An 18,655-nucleotide genomic window follows, 5' to 3' on the forward strand; every position below is an offset into this window, starting at 1 on the left:
TGAACCGTCGTCCTCCCGAATGCGAGTCCAGTGTGTTAACCACCGCGCCACCTCACTCGGTTGTAGGTTCGTGATCAGATTTGAAGTTATTATTTCGAACACGAATTGACATTTTGTGTGATTGTTATTGAAACATCACACAAATTAACTGGTCCATACCAATAAACATTACGTAACTGAATGTATGAAGTCTGTGAAGCAGTGGCGAAGATCAGTGGCAGGCGAAATGGCAGATAACTGTACTCACGGCTCTAGATGTGCGAATACTTCGTAAATCTCCTCTTGGCGTCTGATTTTCAACATATTAGAGCCTAGTGATCTTGGGCGGGATGAATAAAACCCACAATTTTACGCTTCTGTCAATAATAAAAAGATTTGCTGAGATAGGAAACATGTGATTAATTGTCTATTGTAGAGCATGTATCATTGCAGGGCGTGTTTAAAAGTAAAGCCTCCGAATTTTCAATATGGAAACTAATAAAGCTTTTTAAATAAAACAAACTTTATTTACATTTTACGGCTTTATTTTCCATGTCTGACTTTGTCACTGGAGCCACAACCTCACCTCTGCTTGCGCCGCTTCATCACTACGAAAGTGAAGTCCTCGAAGGTGTTCTTAAGCTTTGGAAACGTGAGAATCGGATGAGGCCAGTCGGGACTGTATGGAGTATAATCTATGACAGTGAACCAAAGGCATGGGATTGTTGCATATTTCGCAACAGTTGTGTGTGGTCTGGCATTGTTATGATGAAGGAGAGGGTTCTCCATGTGTGGACGAACTCTCCGAATTCCAAACTCGATTACAGCACGCTGTTTCTCGTTCACCAACATAGTTATGTTACACACCACCAGGTTACGCCCTATAATTCGGAGCCACCCAGCGGCAGAGGGCTGCAAATACGTAGACAAGAAGAATACAGATGTAGAATTTTAATAACGTTTGCTTTATTTAAAAAGCTTTAACAGGTTTCACATAAATTAGGAGGCATTACTTTTCAGCTCACTCTCGTAACTGATAGCAAAACCAGACACGGGTGAAAGTATACGATAATAGAACAAAAATGTTTCATTAACATTGAGTCCGAAAACAGCTTTAGATGTAGACTTAATCGAAATGTTTGCCTTTCAGATATATTCGTGCTAACTAGGGCTATACACCATATTGCCGTTAGTGTTGATTCTTAGCCACACATTGGTAACTCTCCCTAAAACGCCATGTTAATGGATCCCGTATTTTTAGTGGAACTTTTTCGTTTCTGTTATCGTATACTTACACCCGAGTTAGTTTTCACTACAAATTATTATACGTCTGATAAGCACATACATATAGACACACAATTATCTTCAGAAATTTTCCCGTTCAGGTGTTGCCTTTCGTACTTAAAACTCCGTAATATTTTGTCCGCTTGTCATTATGATAAAATTTGTGATCTAGTTTCAGATTACTGTTACTCCGTCTGTGGCATAAGACTCCGTACACAATTTACATATACACTGAAGCGCCAAAGAAACTGCTATAGGCATGCGTATTTAAGTACAGCTAGCCGGAGTGACCGAGCGGTTCTAGGCGCTACAAAAAAAAATGGTTCAAATGGCTCTGAGCACTATGGGACTTGACTACTGAGGTCATCAGTCCCCTAGAACTTAGAACTACTTAAACCTAACCAACCTAAGGACATCACACACATCCATGCCCGAGGCAGGATTCGAACCTGCGACCGTAGCGGTCACGCGGTTCCAAACTGACGCGCTTAGAACCGCACGGCCACACCGGCCGGCTCTAGGCGCTACAGTCTGGAACCGCACGACCGCTACGGTCGCAGGTTCGAATCCTGCCTCGGGCATGGATGTGTGTGATGTCCTTAGGTTAGTTAGGTTTAAGTAGTTCTAAGTCTAGGGGACTGATGGCCTCAGAAGTTAAGTCCCATAGGGCTCAGAGCCATTTGAACCATTTTTTATTCAAGTACAGAGATATGTAAACAGGCGGAATACGGCGCTGCGGTCGGCAACGCCTATATAGGTCAACAAGCCTGTCACTGCTGCTACAATCGCAGGTTATTAAGATTTAAGTGAGTTTGAACGTGGTGTTACAGTCGGCGCACGAGCTGTGGGACACAGCATCTTCGAGGTAGCGGTGAAGTTCGGATTTTCCCGTACGACCATTTCACGAGCGTACCATGGATATCAGGAATCCGGTAAAACATCAACTCCCCGACATCGCTGCGGCCGGAAAAAAATAACTTGCAAGAACGGGATCAACGTCAACTGAAGAAAATCGTTTCATGTAACAGAAGTGCAACCCTTCCGCAAATTGCTACAGATTTCAATGCTGGACCGAAAACAAGTGTCAGCGTGCGAACTATTCAACGAAACATCATCGATGTGGGCTTTTGGGGTCGAAAGCCCACTCGTGTACCCTTGATGACTGCACGACACAAAGCTTTACGCCTCGCTTGGGCCCGTCAACACCGACACTGGACGGTTGATGACTGGAAACATGTTGCCTGGTCGGACGAGTCTCGTTTCAAATGGTATCGAGCGGATGGACGTGTACGGGTATGGAGACAACCTCACGAATCCATGGACGCTGCATGTCAGCAGGGGACTCTTCAAGTTGGTGGAGGCTCTGTAATGGTGTGGGGTGTGTGCAGTTGGAGTGCTGTGGGACCCCTGATAGTCTAGATGCGAAGCTGTCAGGTGGCACGTACATAAGCATCCTGTTTGATCACCTGCATCGATTCATGTCCATTGTGCATTCCGACGAACTTGGGCAATTCCAGCAGGACGATGCTACACCCCACACGTCCCGAATTGCTACAGTGTGCCTTCAGGAAAACTCTTCTGAGTTTAAACACGTCCGCAGGCCACCAAACTCCCCAGACATGAACGTTATGGAGCAAATCTGCGATGCCTTCAAGGTGCTGTTCAGAAGAGGTCTCCACCCCCTCGTACTCTTACGGATTTATGTTCAGTTCTGCAGCACTACTTCAAACATTAGTCGAGTCCATGCCACGTCTTATTGCGGCACTTCTGCGTGCTCGCGGGGGCCCTACACGATATTAGGCAGGTGTACCAGGTTTTTTGGCTCTTCAGTGTAGCTCGCTTTTGGTTCTCCACTCATCAAAAAACTGCCCGTCAGCCAGTCTCCGTTTAGATGTACTTAAAACATATTTATTTTCTGATTACAAACGTAATAATAATCTCAAATGAAGCATTTTTGCAAGAAGAGGCAGCGAATCTATATAAACTTGTCATCTACTGTGTATGAAGTTCTGTTAGAACAGAGAGTACCAATTACCGTTTCTTTCGTTTCCTCACCGTCTCCGATGTCAGCGCTGTAGATAACCAGAGGAACTGCTGTAATCGGAAGCTCGGATTTACTTGGCAATTAATCCGAGCCGTTAACTAGCTATACTCCGCTCAAATAATTGCCCTCCTTCCCCGCTCCTCCCGTTTGCCACGACAGAGCTTCTACTGCTCGTCGGTTCCAAAGATAACACCGGAAATACGAGAGGCAGCACCACACTACGCAGAATATTGAGTTACTCGCCGCGCGGGATTAACCGAGCGGTCTCTGGCGCTGTAGTCATGGGCTGTGCGGCTGGTCCCGGCGGAGGTTCGAGTCCTCCCCCGGGCATGGGTGTGTGTGTTTGTCCTTAGGATAATTTCGGTTAAGTAGTGTGTCAGCTTAGGGACTGATAAACTTAGCAGTTAAGTCCCATAAGATTTCACACACATTTGAACATCTTTTTGAGTTACTCGCCCATTAACAGGATCCGCTGACCAGCTGTTCTATTAACGCAGTCTTGTAGGGCACAAGCTGATCAAAAGTGATACAACAAGTATTCAGCCAGACTTTATCCAAAACTGTCTAGTTGTGAAGCTCCCTGTCAGAAAACTTTTGTTGCTGCTGACAGCACTATCAGAAAATTTCGACACAGAGATGGCTAAGTTCGTTATCTGCCAATTTCTCATGCATCGCATGTGCTGAAGATCGTTTGAATACTGTAATAATCTACCACTGCAATTCAAAGTAACCTGCATTTACAAATGAATTATCTACTTATCCCGACTAGTTTGTGACGACAATTTATTTTAATGAGAGAAAAAATAACTGCAGTAAGAACTCTCGAAGTGTTAAGAAGCACTAAGATTAAGAGGAACTTTTTGGCGATGAATAAGACTGTCTCTACCTACGGCTTTTTACAATATACAACAAACGTGTCAAGGCTAGCAGGCAAATGTGACAATATAGTGGTGTGAGCATATGCATAAGGAAATCTTACTGAGAAAATGGTTCAAATGGCTCTAAGCACTATGGGACTTAACATCTGAGGTCATCAGTCCCCTAGACTTAGAACTACTTAAACCTAACTAACCTAAGGACATCACACACATCCATGTCAGCGGCAGGATTCGAACCTGCGACCGCAGCAGCAGCGTGGTCCTAGACTGAAGCGCCTAGAACCGCTCAGCCACAGCGGCCGGCTTTCCTACTGAGAAATTATACAATGTCACACAGTAATCAATCAAAATGACCATTATAATAAACTGAAAATACGGAAGTTGATACAGGAATAAAAATGCAGATACGAAGAACTGTACGTGTCTGCAACTTCATTCATTTTACACCCCAGTTCAGTCTGTTATTCCATATTCCAGAACCATGTATGACCTCTCGTACGTGGCACTTAATCGAATTTGCGAGAAGACAGAAAGTTTACTTAAGATTTCTTTACTGAATTTCTTTTTCGGCACTGTTATAGATGGATTACTTCGTTTGACAAAGTCTACTGATCTCCAGTTAGATTTGAACTGACTATTAAAGCTGCCACTCCTTCGTAAGACAACCATGTGCTTACTAACGTATCGAGTTGTTGCTTTGTTAAATATTTTCTCAGTGTCAAATTTGATCATTAGTCTAGGTAGTTTTAAACGCAGGTGACGAGAGTAGTTGAGGCTTCTAGGCGGAACAATCATCCTATACTGAAAACATTAAATATAATTACCCAGTGTCACATCGTAAGTGAGAATCAAGACACAGAGGAATTTAAGACATTAACTACCAGTGGGCATCAATTTATATCAAAGAGACAAATCTAAAACATGTGCCGAACCAGGATTCAAACCTGGGTCTTCTACTTTGTAGGCACATGCACTGACTGCTACGCAATCCTGACAAGTGGACAACATAGCCGCATGGATTACCCTAGCACGCCTCCCGCCAGGCCATAATTCTGAACTTATAGCACACACTACTGATGTAGTGCCCCTGCTCATTAACCTAATTAGTCGCGGTATCATATGCGAGAAAACAGACACCAAATATACACAACTGGCCATTAAAATTGCTACACCACGAAGATGACGCGCTACAGACGCGAAATTTAACCGACAGGAAGAAGATGCTGTGATATGCAAATGATTAGCTTTTCAGGGCATTTACACAAGGTGGCGACACCTACAACGTGCTGACATGAGGAAAGTTTCTAACCGATTTCTCATACACAAACAGCAGTTGACCGACGTTGCCTGGTGAAACGTTGTTGTGATGCCTCGTGAAAGGAGGAGAAATGCGTACCATCACGTTTCCGACTTTGATAAAGGTCGGATTGTAGCCTATCGCGATTGCGGTTTATCGTATCGCGACATTGCTGCTCGCGTTGGTCGAGATCCAGTGACTGTTAGCAGAATATGGAATCGGTGGGTTCAGGAGGGTAATACGGAACGCCGTGCTGCACGTCAACGGCCACTTATCACTAGCAGTCGAGATGACAGGCATCTTATCCGCATGGCTGTAACGGATCGTGCAGCCACGTCTCGATCCCTGAGTCAACAGATGGCGACGTTTGCAAGACAACAACCATCTGCACGAACAGTTCGACGACATTTGCAGCACCATGGACTATAAGCTCGGAGACCATGGCTGCGGTTACCGTTGTCGCTGTATCACAGACAGGAGTGCCTGCGATGGTGTACTTAACGACGAACCTGGGTGCACGAATGGCAAAACGTCATTTTTTCGGATGAATCCAGGTTCTGTTTACAGTATCATGATGGTCGCATCCGTGTTTGGCGACATCGCGGTGAACGCACATTGGAAGCGTGTATTCGTCATCGCTATACTGACGTATCACCCGGTGTGATGGTATGGGGTGCCATTCGTTACACGTCTCGGTCACCTCTTGTTCACATTGACGGCACTTTGAACAGTGGAAGTTACATTTCAGATGTGTTACGACCCGAGACTCTACCTTCATTCGATCCCTGCGAAACCCTACATTTCAGCAGGATAATGCACGACCGCGTGTTGCAGGTCCTGTACGGGCCTTTCTTAATACAGAAGAATGTTCGAGTGCTGCCCTGGCCAGCACATTCTCCAAATCTCTCACCAACTGAAAACATCTGGTCAATGGTGACCGAGCAACTGGCTCGTCACAATACGCCAGTCACTACTCTTGATGAACTGTGGTATCGTGTTGAAGCTGCATGAGCAGCCATCCAATGCCCAGGCGTATCAAGGCCGTTATTATGGCCAGAGGTGTTTGTTCTGGGTACTGATTTCTCAGGATCTATGAACCCAAATTGCGTGAAAATGTAATCACATGTCAGTTCTAGTATAATATATTTGTCTAATTAATACCCGTTTATCATCTACATTTCTTCTTGATGTAGCAATTTTAATGACCAGTAGTGTACATATAATTAAGGCTATGACGGCCAATGATCCCTTCAGTGCTCACCAAGCTCTAACTCTTACGGGAATCGGCGGGATGTCGCGAGTAGTGAGGCTAACGTGTGGTATAAGTTGAGAATTTGGGACTGACGGTATGCGTGGTAAGATAGTCCGATAGTCCGTGCGGGTGTGGTGTCCGCTGTGTCCGGATGGCGCAGTGGTCAGCGCATCTGCCTCATAAGCAAAAGACATGGGTTTGAATCCCAATCCAGCACAATATTCAACTTGCCCCATTGATAAAAATCAATGCCCACTCGCAGCTAATGTCTTTAATTCAATTGTGTCTTTTCATAGTGGATGCAGGATCAAAAACTAATTTCACGCTATTAGGAACAAACTACACCACTTGCGAGAGGCTGCGTAGAAACCTCCCGCACCCCTTCCACCCCTATGTATGAATTTTACTCATTATTATTTAGTTGATTTTTACCTCAATTGTGCTGCAAATTGAAAACCTCTTTCACCAGAGGCTTCCCGCTTCTATTGCCGTAGTATCCTCAGTGACCATGATGTAAACATTTCGAATAATTATTACAGTTTATGTTTTAAAAATAAATTTGTTATAAACAATACCTGTGGCACTACCCTAAAAACACAGGAAAACACTAAAGGGGAAGCAAGAATGTCCACTGACAAATTAACTGAGTTACGGATAAAGTTTCAAATCTATGATATGAATTGTGCAAAGAAATCAGGTGCAATGACCGAGAAAAGGGGCGTTCAAAAACCCACGAAAAATTAAACCCGTGAATAAATGTAGACTCAGGCACTGATGATGACAAAGGAAGCGACGCCTGTCATCAAGACATGAAAGAAGGAACACTAAACACTGAAAGTAATTTCTTAAATACGTCATCTGCCATTAAGAGCGAATAAAGGCTGCAGAATCAGCATTTCAATTTGCGGTACGCTAAAAATGGGAAAATAAAACTGATCGCAGAAAAAGTACGCAAAAGCTAAACGAATACACCACTGATAATCACACTGCCTGAAAAAATAAATTAATTAATTAAAAAATAAAAGCCAAGTGCCCAGAGCGGTTTGAATAAACTAAATGAAGCTTCACGTGTAGCGAGAGTATGTGATGTTGTTGCAGTGAGTACAAAATCGAGTCAAGTTTACAGAGAACTTCGAAGTACGAACGAACTTATCAGTATGGCGTTGTACCCCCTCTGGTCTCGATACATGCAATGATTCAGTTGGGAAGCGTGCCAGGAAGCCGTTGTATCCTCTCCTGAGTTGGGATACCCACAACCGTTTTAACTGATCTTTGATATCCTGGATACTGGCACTATGACGGGGCTGACGTCCGAGCTGGTTCCATACACGTTCTATTGGCGACACACCAGGAAACCTGATTGGTCACGAAAGTACCTCAGCGTCAAGCCAGTTCGCAGAAACACGTGCCAGGCCTTCACGAGCACTGTCCTGTTGAGAAATGGCACCACGATGCAGTCAAATGAAAGATAACACATGAGGACGCAGGGTGTCTATGGCGCACCGTTGCCGCCAGAATTCCCTCAATCACAGCCAGCTGTGATCTGAAGTCATACCCGATGCCCACACCATGACGCCAGGAGTGACACAGCTGTGCTTCACTTAAACATTGGAAGAGTGGAACCTCTACCAGAAAGCCGCCACAATCACCACCTATGCTCATCCGGAGTAGCGCAGAACTGCGGGACAGGACAGTGCGACACCATTCAACAATCCATGCTTTCCGGCCACAGTAACACTCCGGGCGAAGCCGTTTGTGTTGTAGTGTTGGCAGCAGACTACACGCAGGACGGTAATTCCCCAGTCCGACTGTTCCAGGTCTCCGACTGTTGTGTACATAGTTCCGCGTAGTCAGCGCGTACACAACTTTCCCACTAGAGCGCGCCCCGCTAAGCACAACAGCGCAGGCGCGGCGCTCGTCCGTCTCCGCACTACGAGATGGCGCTGTCTTAGAGACGGACCAAATTCTGCTTCCGCCGATCCGCGTATTAATATGTAACGCAGCCAATGAGATTGCTGCTAACGTAGAACCTTTTCTCCTTGCGGATCACACTCGCGCAGTGATGCATGAACGCACGAGGTATTATAACGAGTGTACAGACCTCCGATTAGTCAGTCTGCATTAGTCTGCATTAGTCTGCATCAGTCTATAGTCAAGTTTCAGTCTGCGCCTAATAAGATTATCATATTCCTGTACATAGCCATGAAGAGAAATGTATAGACACTTTGTCAAGTATCAGAGATATGTGAGAATAAGATTAACGTAACAAGACCAAAGGAACTTCAGATTGACAATTGTAAATAGCATCCAGAACCAAGTTATTTTTATGCTTGTTATTATTTTAATAAATGTGTGTGAAAATTAATCAAGTTCTGTTTAAAGTTGTCCACCATCAATCTGCTACTCTAAGTGTGCAAGTGGCATTTCTATCGTCTGACCTAACGGCAGAAGATAAACACGCCACGATAAGACCACGAGACATATTGCTGACACTCGCCTACTTCGTTAGAGCGACAAGTCAAATAATCTGATGGTGTGTGTACCGAAGGTCTTACAGTACGCACACCACACCGACAAATAGTGTAGATGGCACAGAATGTTGCACTATGTCCATTACTTGTCCTCGTATGGCAGATGCAAATGCGAAGGGATTACGATGTGCTTGGAGCACAAACAGGGCTATCCTCTCTTATAGTGGCCAGACGTGGTCGACCGGAATCTTGAGGACGAGCATGCCTGTCCTCATGTTCCCATGCAGTCCAGCATGAGGCCACTGACACATCCGAATGCCCTTTAAGTATGAATACTGCACGATTCGACCAGCTGGCCAAATGGAGACCCACAATAAGGCTCAACTGAAACTCTGTGTGTAACGCTGTCTCACGCTACTGCCTGGCATCTCCGCGTCATTCTAAGTGATCACTTATCATCTGAAGCTGTTCACGTCCCTTGCATACACTACCAGTCCTGGTAACAGCACTAAACACGAATTACACTAACGCACTCTGATGGCCGTCCTACCTGTCACAGATAATTGCAACTCTAATCATCATCTACATCTACATCTAATCAAAGGGGTAAGGGATGGGGGTGAAAAAGCAGTGTAATCCACGACGTGAGAATACACATACTGAAAGGAAAAACGTTTACAGCTTACGACCTTTTCGCTGTTCGTTCAGTAAAACTAGCACATGAATCATGGCATTTTAATTTATTGCTTTTTTACTACGAACGGTATTCGTGACACATTTTGCAGACGGTATTCACATACACCACTGAATGTACCAGAAAAAATTTCAGTATTGTATAATACTTAGCTCAGAAGATATAACGACGTAAACAGTGAGATTTGTAGGAAACTGCCTCATGTATGACGTTTCAGTTTATTACTTCTTTACTAGTAACTATATTCACAACACGTTTCGCAGAAAGTAGGCACATTTACAACTGTATGTACCTGCAAATTATATCATTGCACAGGACATACTTCAGGAGATCCAACGTCATAAACGTTGAGCTGAGTGAAAATGAAACTGCAGGCTGAAATGCGCTAGAGATGTAGGTAAAATATGTGTACAAGTACTCGTGGACTATGTTAAATTTGTATGAAATGTTTCTGACAGAACATGTGGGCAAAGTCACGGGTAAAACACTCATCCTAATCCCCTGAAACGACTTCAATGAAATTTGGCACACATGTTAGGTACAATAGGGAAAAAATGTTGTATACCTATAACCACCAGCACCCCATTGAGACGAGTGTGAAAACGTGGGGAGAGAAGGGAGGACGAGGAGATGGACAGACATCGAGGGGGAAATAGGAAATTGACACAGATAGCAGTAAGAAGAGATTGACAGAAATAGGGGAGGAGGAAATGGACAGAAAGAGGAGGAGGAAGAGGAGGAGGAGGAGGAGGAGGAGAAGATTGATAGAGAAACGTGGAGGAGAGGGGGAGGAGGAGGAGGAGGAGAAGAAGATTGACAGAGAAACGCGGAGGAGGAGATGGACAGAGAGACAGGAAGAGGAGATCGACGAAGAGATGGGGAAGAGGAGGTTGACTAAGAGAGGGGGAGGATCTGAGGGAATTAGAGATAGAAGGTGGGGATGGACAGTGGGGGAGGAGCAGATTGATAGAGAGAGGGGAAGGAGGAGATGGACCGAGAGAGGGGGGAGGAGGTGATGGACTGAGAGAGGGGGTGGTGGAGTTGGTCAGAGGGAGGGGAGTGGTAGACAGAGAGAGATGGAAGAAAGAGATGGACTGCTGGAAGATTGGATTAAATACATACCCCAGCAATGTCGTGTACTCAGCTAGTATTTAATAAATTACTTTCAGTGTTTACTGTTGTTTTTTACACGTTCTGTTGACAATTGTCTCTCCCTTTGTCATTAGCACTGGTTGACTAGACTCATTCATTGGCGTAATTTCTTAATTTCTTCGTAGGTTTTTTGAAGACCGCTTTTCACGGTTACTGCATATGATTTCCTTGCACAGTTCACATTATAGATTTGAAATTTTATTGATAACTCACGAAATTTTTTTGTGGACATTATGTGGACATTGTTGTTTTCCATTTAGAGTTTCCTTGTGTTTTTAGGGTAGTGTCACAGACAATGCTTATGTCAAATTTGTTTTTAACTTTATAATGATTAAACAATGTATGGTAATAATTATTCGTAACTTTTACATCATGGTCACTGAAGATGTTTCAGCAACAGAAGCGAAAAGAACTTCGTGAATGAGTTTTTCAATTTGCAGCACACTTGAGATAAAAATCAACTAAGACAATAACGCGTACAATTGGGATGTGTTCTGACCTAGAGGTGGAAGGGGTGGGGGTTGTTTCTACGCAGCGTCCCGTAAATGATGTAGTTTTTTCATAATAGCTTGAAAAGCGTTGTTAGTATGAAACTATTAAAATATTTGTGGGGAAATCATCGGGTATAATTATAAGTAGTGCTTCATTTGCGGCTGAATGTGAGTCAGTTGCCGATACTAATTTTAATTTTGGACCGTATACTGGCTACATAGTGAACGAATTCCGAACTACATTGATTGCTGACTCCTTCATGAACTTCGCCAATTGTTGTATTAGTATGAAAATCGGAAATGAATGCAGCGATGCACAAAGCTCTTCGGGATAGTACTTGAGACGATCAGCTCTCCATAGTTGAATCTTGTTGGTCACAGTAATTAATAACGTAGCATAGAGCCTAAAGACAAGTGTTAAAGTCAAAAAATTTCGAGCATTAAGACTACTTGCACATGAATAGACTCTTTGGTAGAAACATGTGGAACCCGCTGCTTTTTAAGTTTTAGACGGAGCCCACTGTAAGTATCGGGTGGCTAGTTAAATTGCAGAATCCGATAAAAAATATATTTTACCGATTCGAAACAAAAGAAGTGTTGTGTCATTAGAAAGCGACATAAATCACATCCTTGTCAAGAATCGCATTTACAGATGAACGACTTTACAGTTCAGAATGGCACTTAGATTCATAAATCTTATTAGCTTCTCACTCTATTTTCTGAGAAATTTCCTTGTTTCTTGGGACAGAAATTACAGAGAACAGTCTACAAGATCTGCAAACATTCTTACGAAGCTTCCTCCAGCTGATCGTACAAGAGGAAATCAGGTACTGGATAGTCGAAGAATGTGCAAACAATGGTCATCAGCACATTGGGTACAGAACCAAGAACGTCCGCTATCATCCTTTTTATATCATAGCAGCCACTACAGTATTCCTTAGTAAGGGAACAGAAAGTCCCTACGGTGGCTATGCAAGCCGACTGACTGAAACAGAAACATTGCAGGTGTGTTTTGCCGACCACGTCACTTACCATTGTACGAGCATGTGCTGAATAGTAATGCCTCCGAATTTTTAGGCGAAAATTATTAACCCTTCTAAAATTAAACGTGCGCGATGCCGAACCCGTTTCTTTGTTATGTCGTTTCCGTTTCAAAACTGAAGAAAGTTTGCTGGTGTCTGTATTCTGATACGTTGTTTTATGGTTGTAGGCAACAGCTGTCTTTCTTGAAGGGCAAAAAATACTTGTAGGAGACGCAATCACCTATAGGCTCAGTTATTTCTTAATTATTCATCTCAAATCCATATATAAAAATTTGTCCTTCCTTGTATTCGTTCTCCTGCATTTGCCTAGGTCAGATGACGTGCTTATGTTTTTATAAACTAATTCTACCATTTATAAGAGGCGAATATCATCTCTGTTTCTGTTGAGGCATATAGTTTAACGTTCTCCATATACATTAAATGGTTTCACGTCTGTCATAATCCGTTACTATTTCTTATGGTAAATCTATTGCTTCGATGGCTGTGAATTTAGAACAACATTAATGTTCCATCATGGATGAGAGCGTTTTGATAATTAAGCTGATTGTTTGTTTGCGTGTGTGTGTGTAATTTATTGTGGTAGATTTTATAACCTATTATCATTGACGCAGAGCCTGTGAAAATTCTGGCGTATGTAAATTGACCGAGAATGAAGTGGTTTGAAAGACACTTGTGTCATTTACCCTTTAAGACTGTGTTTTTTTTTCAGGTTAGTGTGAAGTTAGACTAACTGAAGAAATTGAAAATATTCGGAGATGAGGTGCGTAATTCGTGATGAGTTTAGTTGACAGGTTCAAATGGCTCTGAGCACTATGGGACTCAACTGCTGAGGTCATTAGTCCCCTAGAACTTAGAACTAGTTAAACCTAACGAACCTAAGGACATCACAAACATCCATGCCCGAGGCAGGATTCGAACCTGCGACCGTAGCGGTCTTGCGGTTCCAGACTGCAGCGCCTTTAACCGCACGGCCTTTAGCTGACAGGTACTAGTGTACTACAGACCAATAAAATATAATTGGAGGAAATTGCAAGGGACGCCCCGGTCTCTACGCAATGCCCACTTTTAAAATACAATAGCTAGTATTTACAGAAAAATATTCGATCCTTCCCTGTGATACAATTACAGTGTAAGAACGTACTAATGAAATTTATGGAGGAGTGGCAAATACGGAAACTAGCTGGAAAAAATTTGCCTGCGTAACATTCGTGACTACATTTGGAGGTGGGAAATCACACTGACGCCAAGTATACTTGTTCCGCAAGCAGTAGTACACCGTATGAAGATTTATGTACGTGTAAATGAAACAAAATGTATTTAATAACTGTGTTGTTCGTTTACTAACTTTTTCTATAAACTTGGACCAAAACCCACGGACAAAGATTCTAAAATGTACTCTATAAACCAGTAAAACCAAGTTAAAGGGACAGATAACGAAGTTACTCGATTTGCTCTTGGCCCGCAGATAGCCTGCTGCGCTTGCGCGTAGGCAACCCAACAATCTCATCGATGCTTCAGGCAGTTTTGACCTAGGATGCGCAGGCGCAAGATGTCAACGACCTCGCAGACGAATACGCACTAATGCTGGACATTTCCACTAAAATTTAGAAATTCCCTGCACTAGTTACCGAATACTGAGGAAGAAACCAAACTGTCTTACTTTTATTTCCCTCTTTATAAAAATAAGGTCTTTCTGAAAACTCGAATACTTGATACACGTCTAAACATGTTTAGCAATCAAGTTTTACAATAGCACAGCTACAATTTTTCAATAAAATTACTGTACCGTGAAATGTATGTAATACGTCTCCTGGTAGTTGATTAAATTTTTGTTCACTGGTCCGCTGCGAGCTCTACAATGCCGGGAGAAGTAATGAATCAATTAACTTCTAAATAACTTAGAGAATTAATCGGATACTACACACAAATCTAGCACCGACAAATATCGTTCAATCACAAACAGCCGCAATCATCCCGGCAGTACAATTGCTAGTTCAACTACGAAGAACTTTGAACACTGGACGACGGTAAGAACAATTTGTGACCATGAAAGTTTAACAAATAATTGTTAAATATTTGACTCCAAAAAACTGTAACATAAATATTTATTGGAATAGATCGAATGGTGTTATTAGTACTTTTACTGGTATTACATCATAGTTTTGTTAAGAACTCTTTTCGGAACACTACTAATATTGGGAGGAGATAGGTGTGTATGATAAAATGAAATAAAGATAGGGTAACTTTTGTAAATTATAGTACGTATTATTAACTAGGTATGAAAAGATAAATGGTCGAAATATATACGGTCAATGCGAACACACCGCCATCAGTTTGAATAATGATCAACCATAGGTTGCTACTCCAAAGACAGTATGCGCCAGGTCGCAAAGATGCGGCATTCATCGGGCAGTGGGTGCTGAATATGAATTAAACGCCAACTTGACGTAAAACTACATAATAGCGTTCTGACGAGATAAATAAGCCAATAACTACAATTTTCAATTCCCGAAAGTACATATGCAACACTGAAACGGCACTGAAAATACTCAAAAACGAAAATTTTTTGTCGGTTGCAGCGTCCCTGCGATATTGACAAGTCTTTGGCGGAAACCGTAGTAGGCTGCCGCTCGCGCTGGTGTTCCGCTGTAGAGCAGTGTTCCCCCCCCACCTTTTACGATATACATGATCTTGAGACACATAACGGAGAAATGCGCAAGACTACAAAAGTCAGGAAATCTTTATTATATACATTTATGTATATAAACATCTGAAAAATAGGTAATAGCAGTGTACATACTGAAAAACAATAGTTCTCAGAATGCGCGCAGAAGGTTACTGGGGGGTAGGCTCTGCAGTCCTAACAGCCGAGGGGGAGGGCACAGCTCGGACCAATAGGAACGCATTCTCTGTCTCCCTCTTCTTACGCAAAGCGTAGTGGCGAAGCTCCTCCTGCCAAATGTGCAGCAGAGCCAATCAGGGGTTCAGAGTTGACAGGTCTTTCGACGTTGCCATGGTCACCGGGTCACTGCAGGCCCTCGTAGTCTGACAGGTGCGTGACAGTTGAAGTCTGCAATATGTACGCGAAAGGGAAGGGCTCGACAGTACCGTCAGACGCACAGGCTCGTGAAAAGTAAGTACTGTTATGTCTTTCGACTGTTTACTAACTTGACTAGTTTATTTTTATTTAACTATTACAAGCTAGACATTCGTAGCAAGCGGTATGTAAAATTGTATTTGAGTGTAGAAGTAGAGGTGAATGCATATTACAGGAATGATCCGAACAGTTTCTTAAGTCGTGTTGTTTACATCGGCGTCATGTAATTTAACAAGTGTTTAAAATGATACATCAGATTGTTGTTAGGAATGAACGCAAAATTTAATATTTTATATACGAAAATGTGACTGGCAGTGCTTTTAGGTCCAGTATTGGTGTCTACATTATGTGTCGTATTTGTAAACAGTGCCGTATGTATATCATGTTGTGAATAATGTTATGTAAAAAAAAAAAAGTAACATCTAAGGTTTGCATCCTAGTTAATGTCAAACAAATTAATGAGGTCTATTCGGTCTAAAAAAAAAAAAAAAAAAAAAAAAAATTGAAAATTTCTGACATTACAAATAATCACTTTGTTTGGGGTAAAAAAAGTGTTTTGTTTACGTATTCATCAGTTATTGATAATTATTGTAGGATTTGATCCTCGGCTTTTACTAGAGTTCTAGTTACGAAAATAAATTTCATAAAAAACCAAGACTTCTGAGTGTTCGGTTAAAATGTATTAGATTTTTGTCCCAAGAGTATTTTAAGCTGCGATACTTTTTGACAGCAGAATTCTCTTAAGGAAGTTTACGGATCACTGTCAGGTTAACAAACGACAGAAAGACAGCTGGTATCTGTTAAGAGGTTAATTTTTGAGAGGAGTAAATTTGCTCATCAGAAGTTTTAAATAAAACAAAACGCTTGTTTTACTGTGATGTGTAGTCTTTGGTGTTCTGTCCATTCAGTTATGCTGTCAATTTAATTGCTAAATGACAAGGCGTGATAAAGATTACAATTACCATTACATGGAAGAGGTAAATAACCTGGTAGTTACAGGAGATTGCTGGGAGACAAAGTTTAAATTGTCATATACCATGCGGTAATGGAAATGAATTATTTTACCACTTACAGCAAATATTTTGTCTTCACGAGCAACTCCCACAGCTGTAAAAGAAAATAAGTAGCGATTGCTTTTCTTGGTAGGTCGGTTTTGATGCTGTAAGCAATTTTTATATTTATTGTAAGAGTAATTGTGACAGTTATATGCTAGACCGAAAGACTGGATGGAAAATAGTGATAGAATAAAAGCTATAGGGGGTTTATGTTTATTTTGTGTATGTGTTGTGTGTGTGTGTGTGTGTGTGTGTGTGTGTGTGTGTGTGTGTGTGTTTTGGAGCGCGCGCCGAATTCGGACGCCTCTGTGGATTGTTCAGTTGTAACTTTGCGGAAGACAGGATTGCTGGGATATATTCGTCGTCTGTTCTTTATCTCTTGGAATCCAGCAGAGAACTTTCCTTGGTTCATTTATTATCCATTTGCTTGACTATAAATGGTATTGCCCGTCCCCCTAGCCCTAAGTACCGTGTTCTTCCATTGTGGCTCTAATCGCCTTCTGCTCTTCTGTTCCCTGATCCATCTGTTTTCTGGCCGCTCTTAATAATTACCATCTTACATCTCTCAATTGCTCGCTGAAGAAACCTGAAGTCTTTGTTTTCCGCATGTAAAGCCTATGTATCACTGCCACAAGGGAAAACCGATATTGCACACAGATTTTTAAAGTTTAGTTTCGGACACACTGAAAGCTTAGTTTTGAAAACTGGTAAACACAAAGCACTCCAGGTCAGTACTCAGTTTATTTTGCTGTCCATTCAGTGGTTATAGTCACCTCTTGTCATAAGCAGTTACTTCTATTAACAACTATCAATGCCATATTATTTTGCCATTTAATGGGGGATCAAAATAGTACCTGAATTTTATGTATTCGAAATTGAATGAAATGTTTTATCTTTCTAAATTTTAAGAACAGGTTTTAAATTTTTTTAGCAGTCCAGTTTAGCTGGTTCCTTAACCTTGTTGAGGGTGATATCTGATACAGACGTCTGTGTCAAAATGTGGCATACAATCCACGGAGCTAGATATTGTGGCGCCCTAGACGAGTAATATATTAGACATCCCCCTCCCCTCTCCAATTCTGGTAATAGCCATGTAACTGACAACCACACCCCCAACCGCAAGAAACTGTACATTATGATACGAAAAGTTAAAATGTTAAAGTGTACACGAGAGGTTCAATGATACAAAGACAGTTTACCAAATGTGATAACAATAAATGAACCTCTGCTGGCTTTCATGCATTTCAACACGATTTTTTACAAGTCCATGTTTCTAGTCTACTTGTAAAGTCACACATATCAAATTTATGTTAATATGTATCTGTTAGAAGGTAGCATGCTGTTATTTATAATAGTCATGACAATTTTTCAATCATTTCTGAATCCATGAAAATATTCTTTGACTTATTTTACCATGCCTTTACAATAAAAAATTAATAGAAACATATCATTAATGTTTAATTTATTGTGTGAGATGTCTAACCTCAATATCAGTAAATTTTACATCTCATGGGCACTGTGGCTCTTTCACATAGTTGGGGAGCACTGGCCTCCTCCCCTATAACTCAAGCGTGTTGGTTGAATCCACAAATAACCAACATTCTAATCCAAATATATTCTTAAGGAGGGAGGAAAAAAAGCTGCACCACTAAGGAATTACCGAATGGGACAGATCTGTAGACTTGATGTACATGTACAGACAAACAAAATGATTTCAGTATCTGAAAAATTGGATCATTTATTCAAGAGAAAGGGCTACACAAATTCAGCAAGTCAATAACGTGTTGGTACAAGCTGTTGGCATTGATAGTTGTTGGATACCCTGTGGATGGACATTGTGGAAAATTCTACCCAGTTGGCACGTTATTTCATCAAAATCTCGAATTGGTTGGAGGGCCCCGCCCATAATGCTCCAAAA

General features: G+C 41.9%; 1 protein-coding gene across 6 annotated transcripts in view; it reads left to right on the forward strand.

Moving 5' to 3' along the window:
• The first annotated feature begins 15,513 nt into the window (after positions 1 to 15,513).
• Positions 15,514 to 18,655, forward strand: part of LOC124556799 (single-stranded DNA-binding protein 3) — a 382,113-nt gene continuing 378,971 nt past the window's right edge. For all 6 annotated transcript variants that reach the window (XM_047130814.1, XM_047130816.1, XM_047130818.1 and 3 more), the window contains exon 1: positions 15,514 to 15,718. In XM_047130814.1, the coding sequence (XP_046986770.1) occupies positions 15,663 to 15,718 (56 nt within the window). In that variant the 5' untranslated portion in view covers positions 15,514 to 15,662. The remainder of the gene's footprint in view (positions 15,719 to 18,655) is intronic.

The sequence above is a fragment of the Schistocerca americana genome, chromosome X (genome assembly GCF_021461395.2).
Source record: "Schistocerca americana isolate TAMUIC-IGC-003095 chromosome X, iqSchAmer2.1, whole genome shotgun sequence".
In the NCBI taxonomy this organism is placed as follows: domain Eukaryota; kingdom Metazoa; phylum Arthropoda; class Insecta; order Orthoptera; family Acrididae; genus Schistocerca; species Schistocerca americana.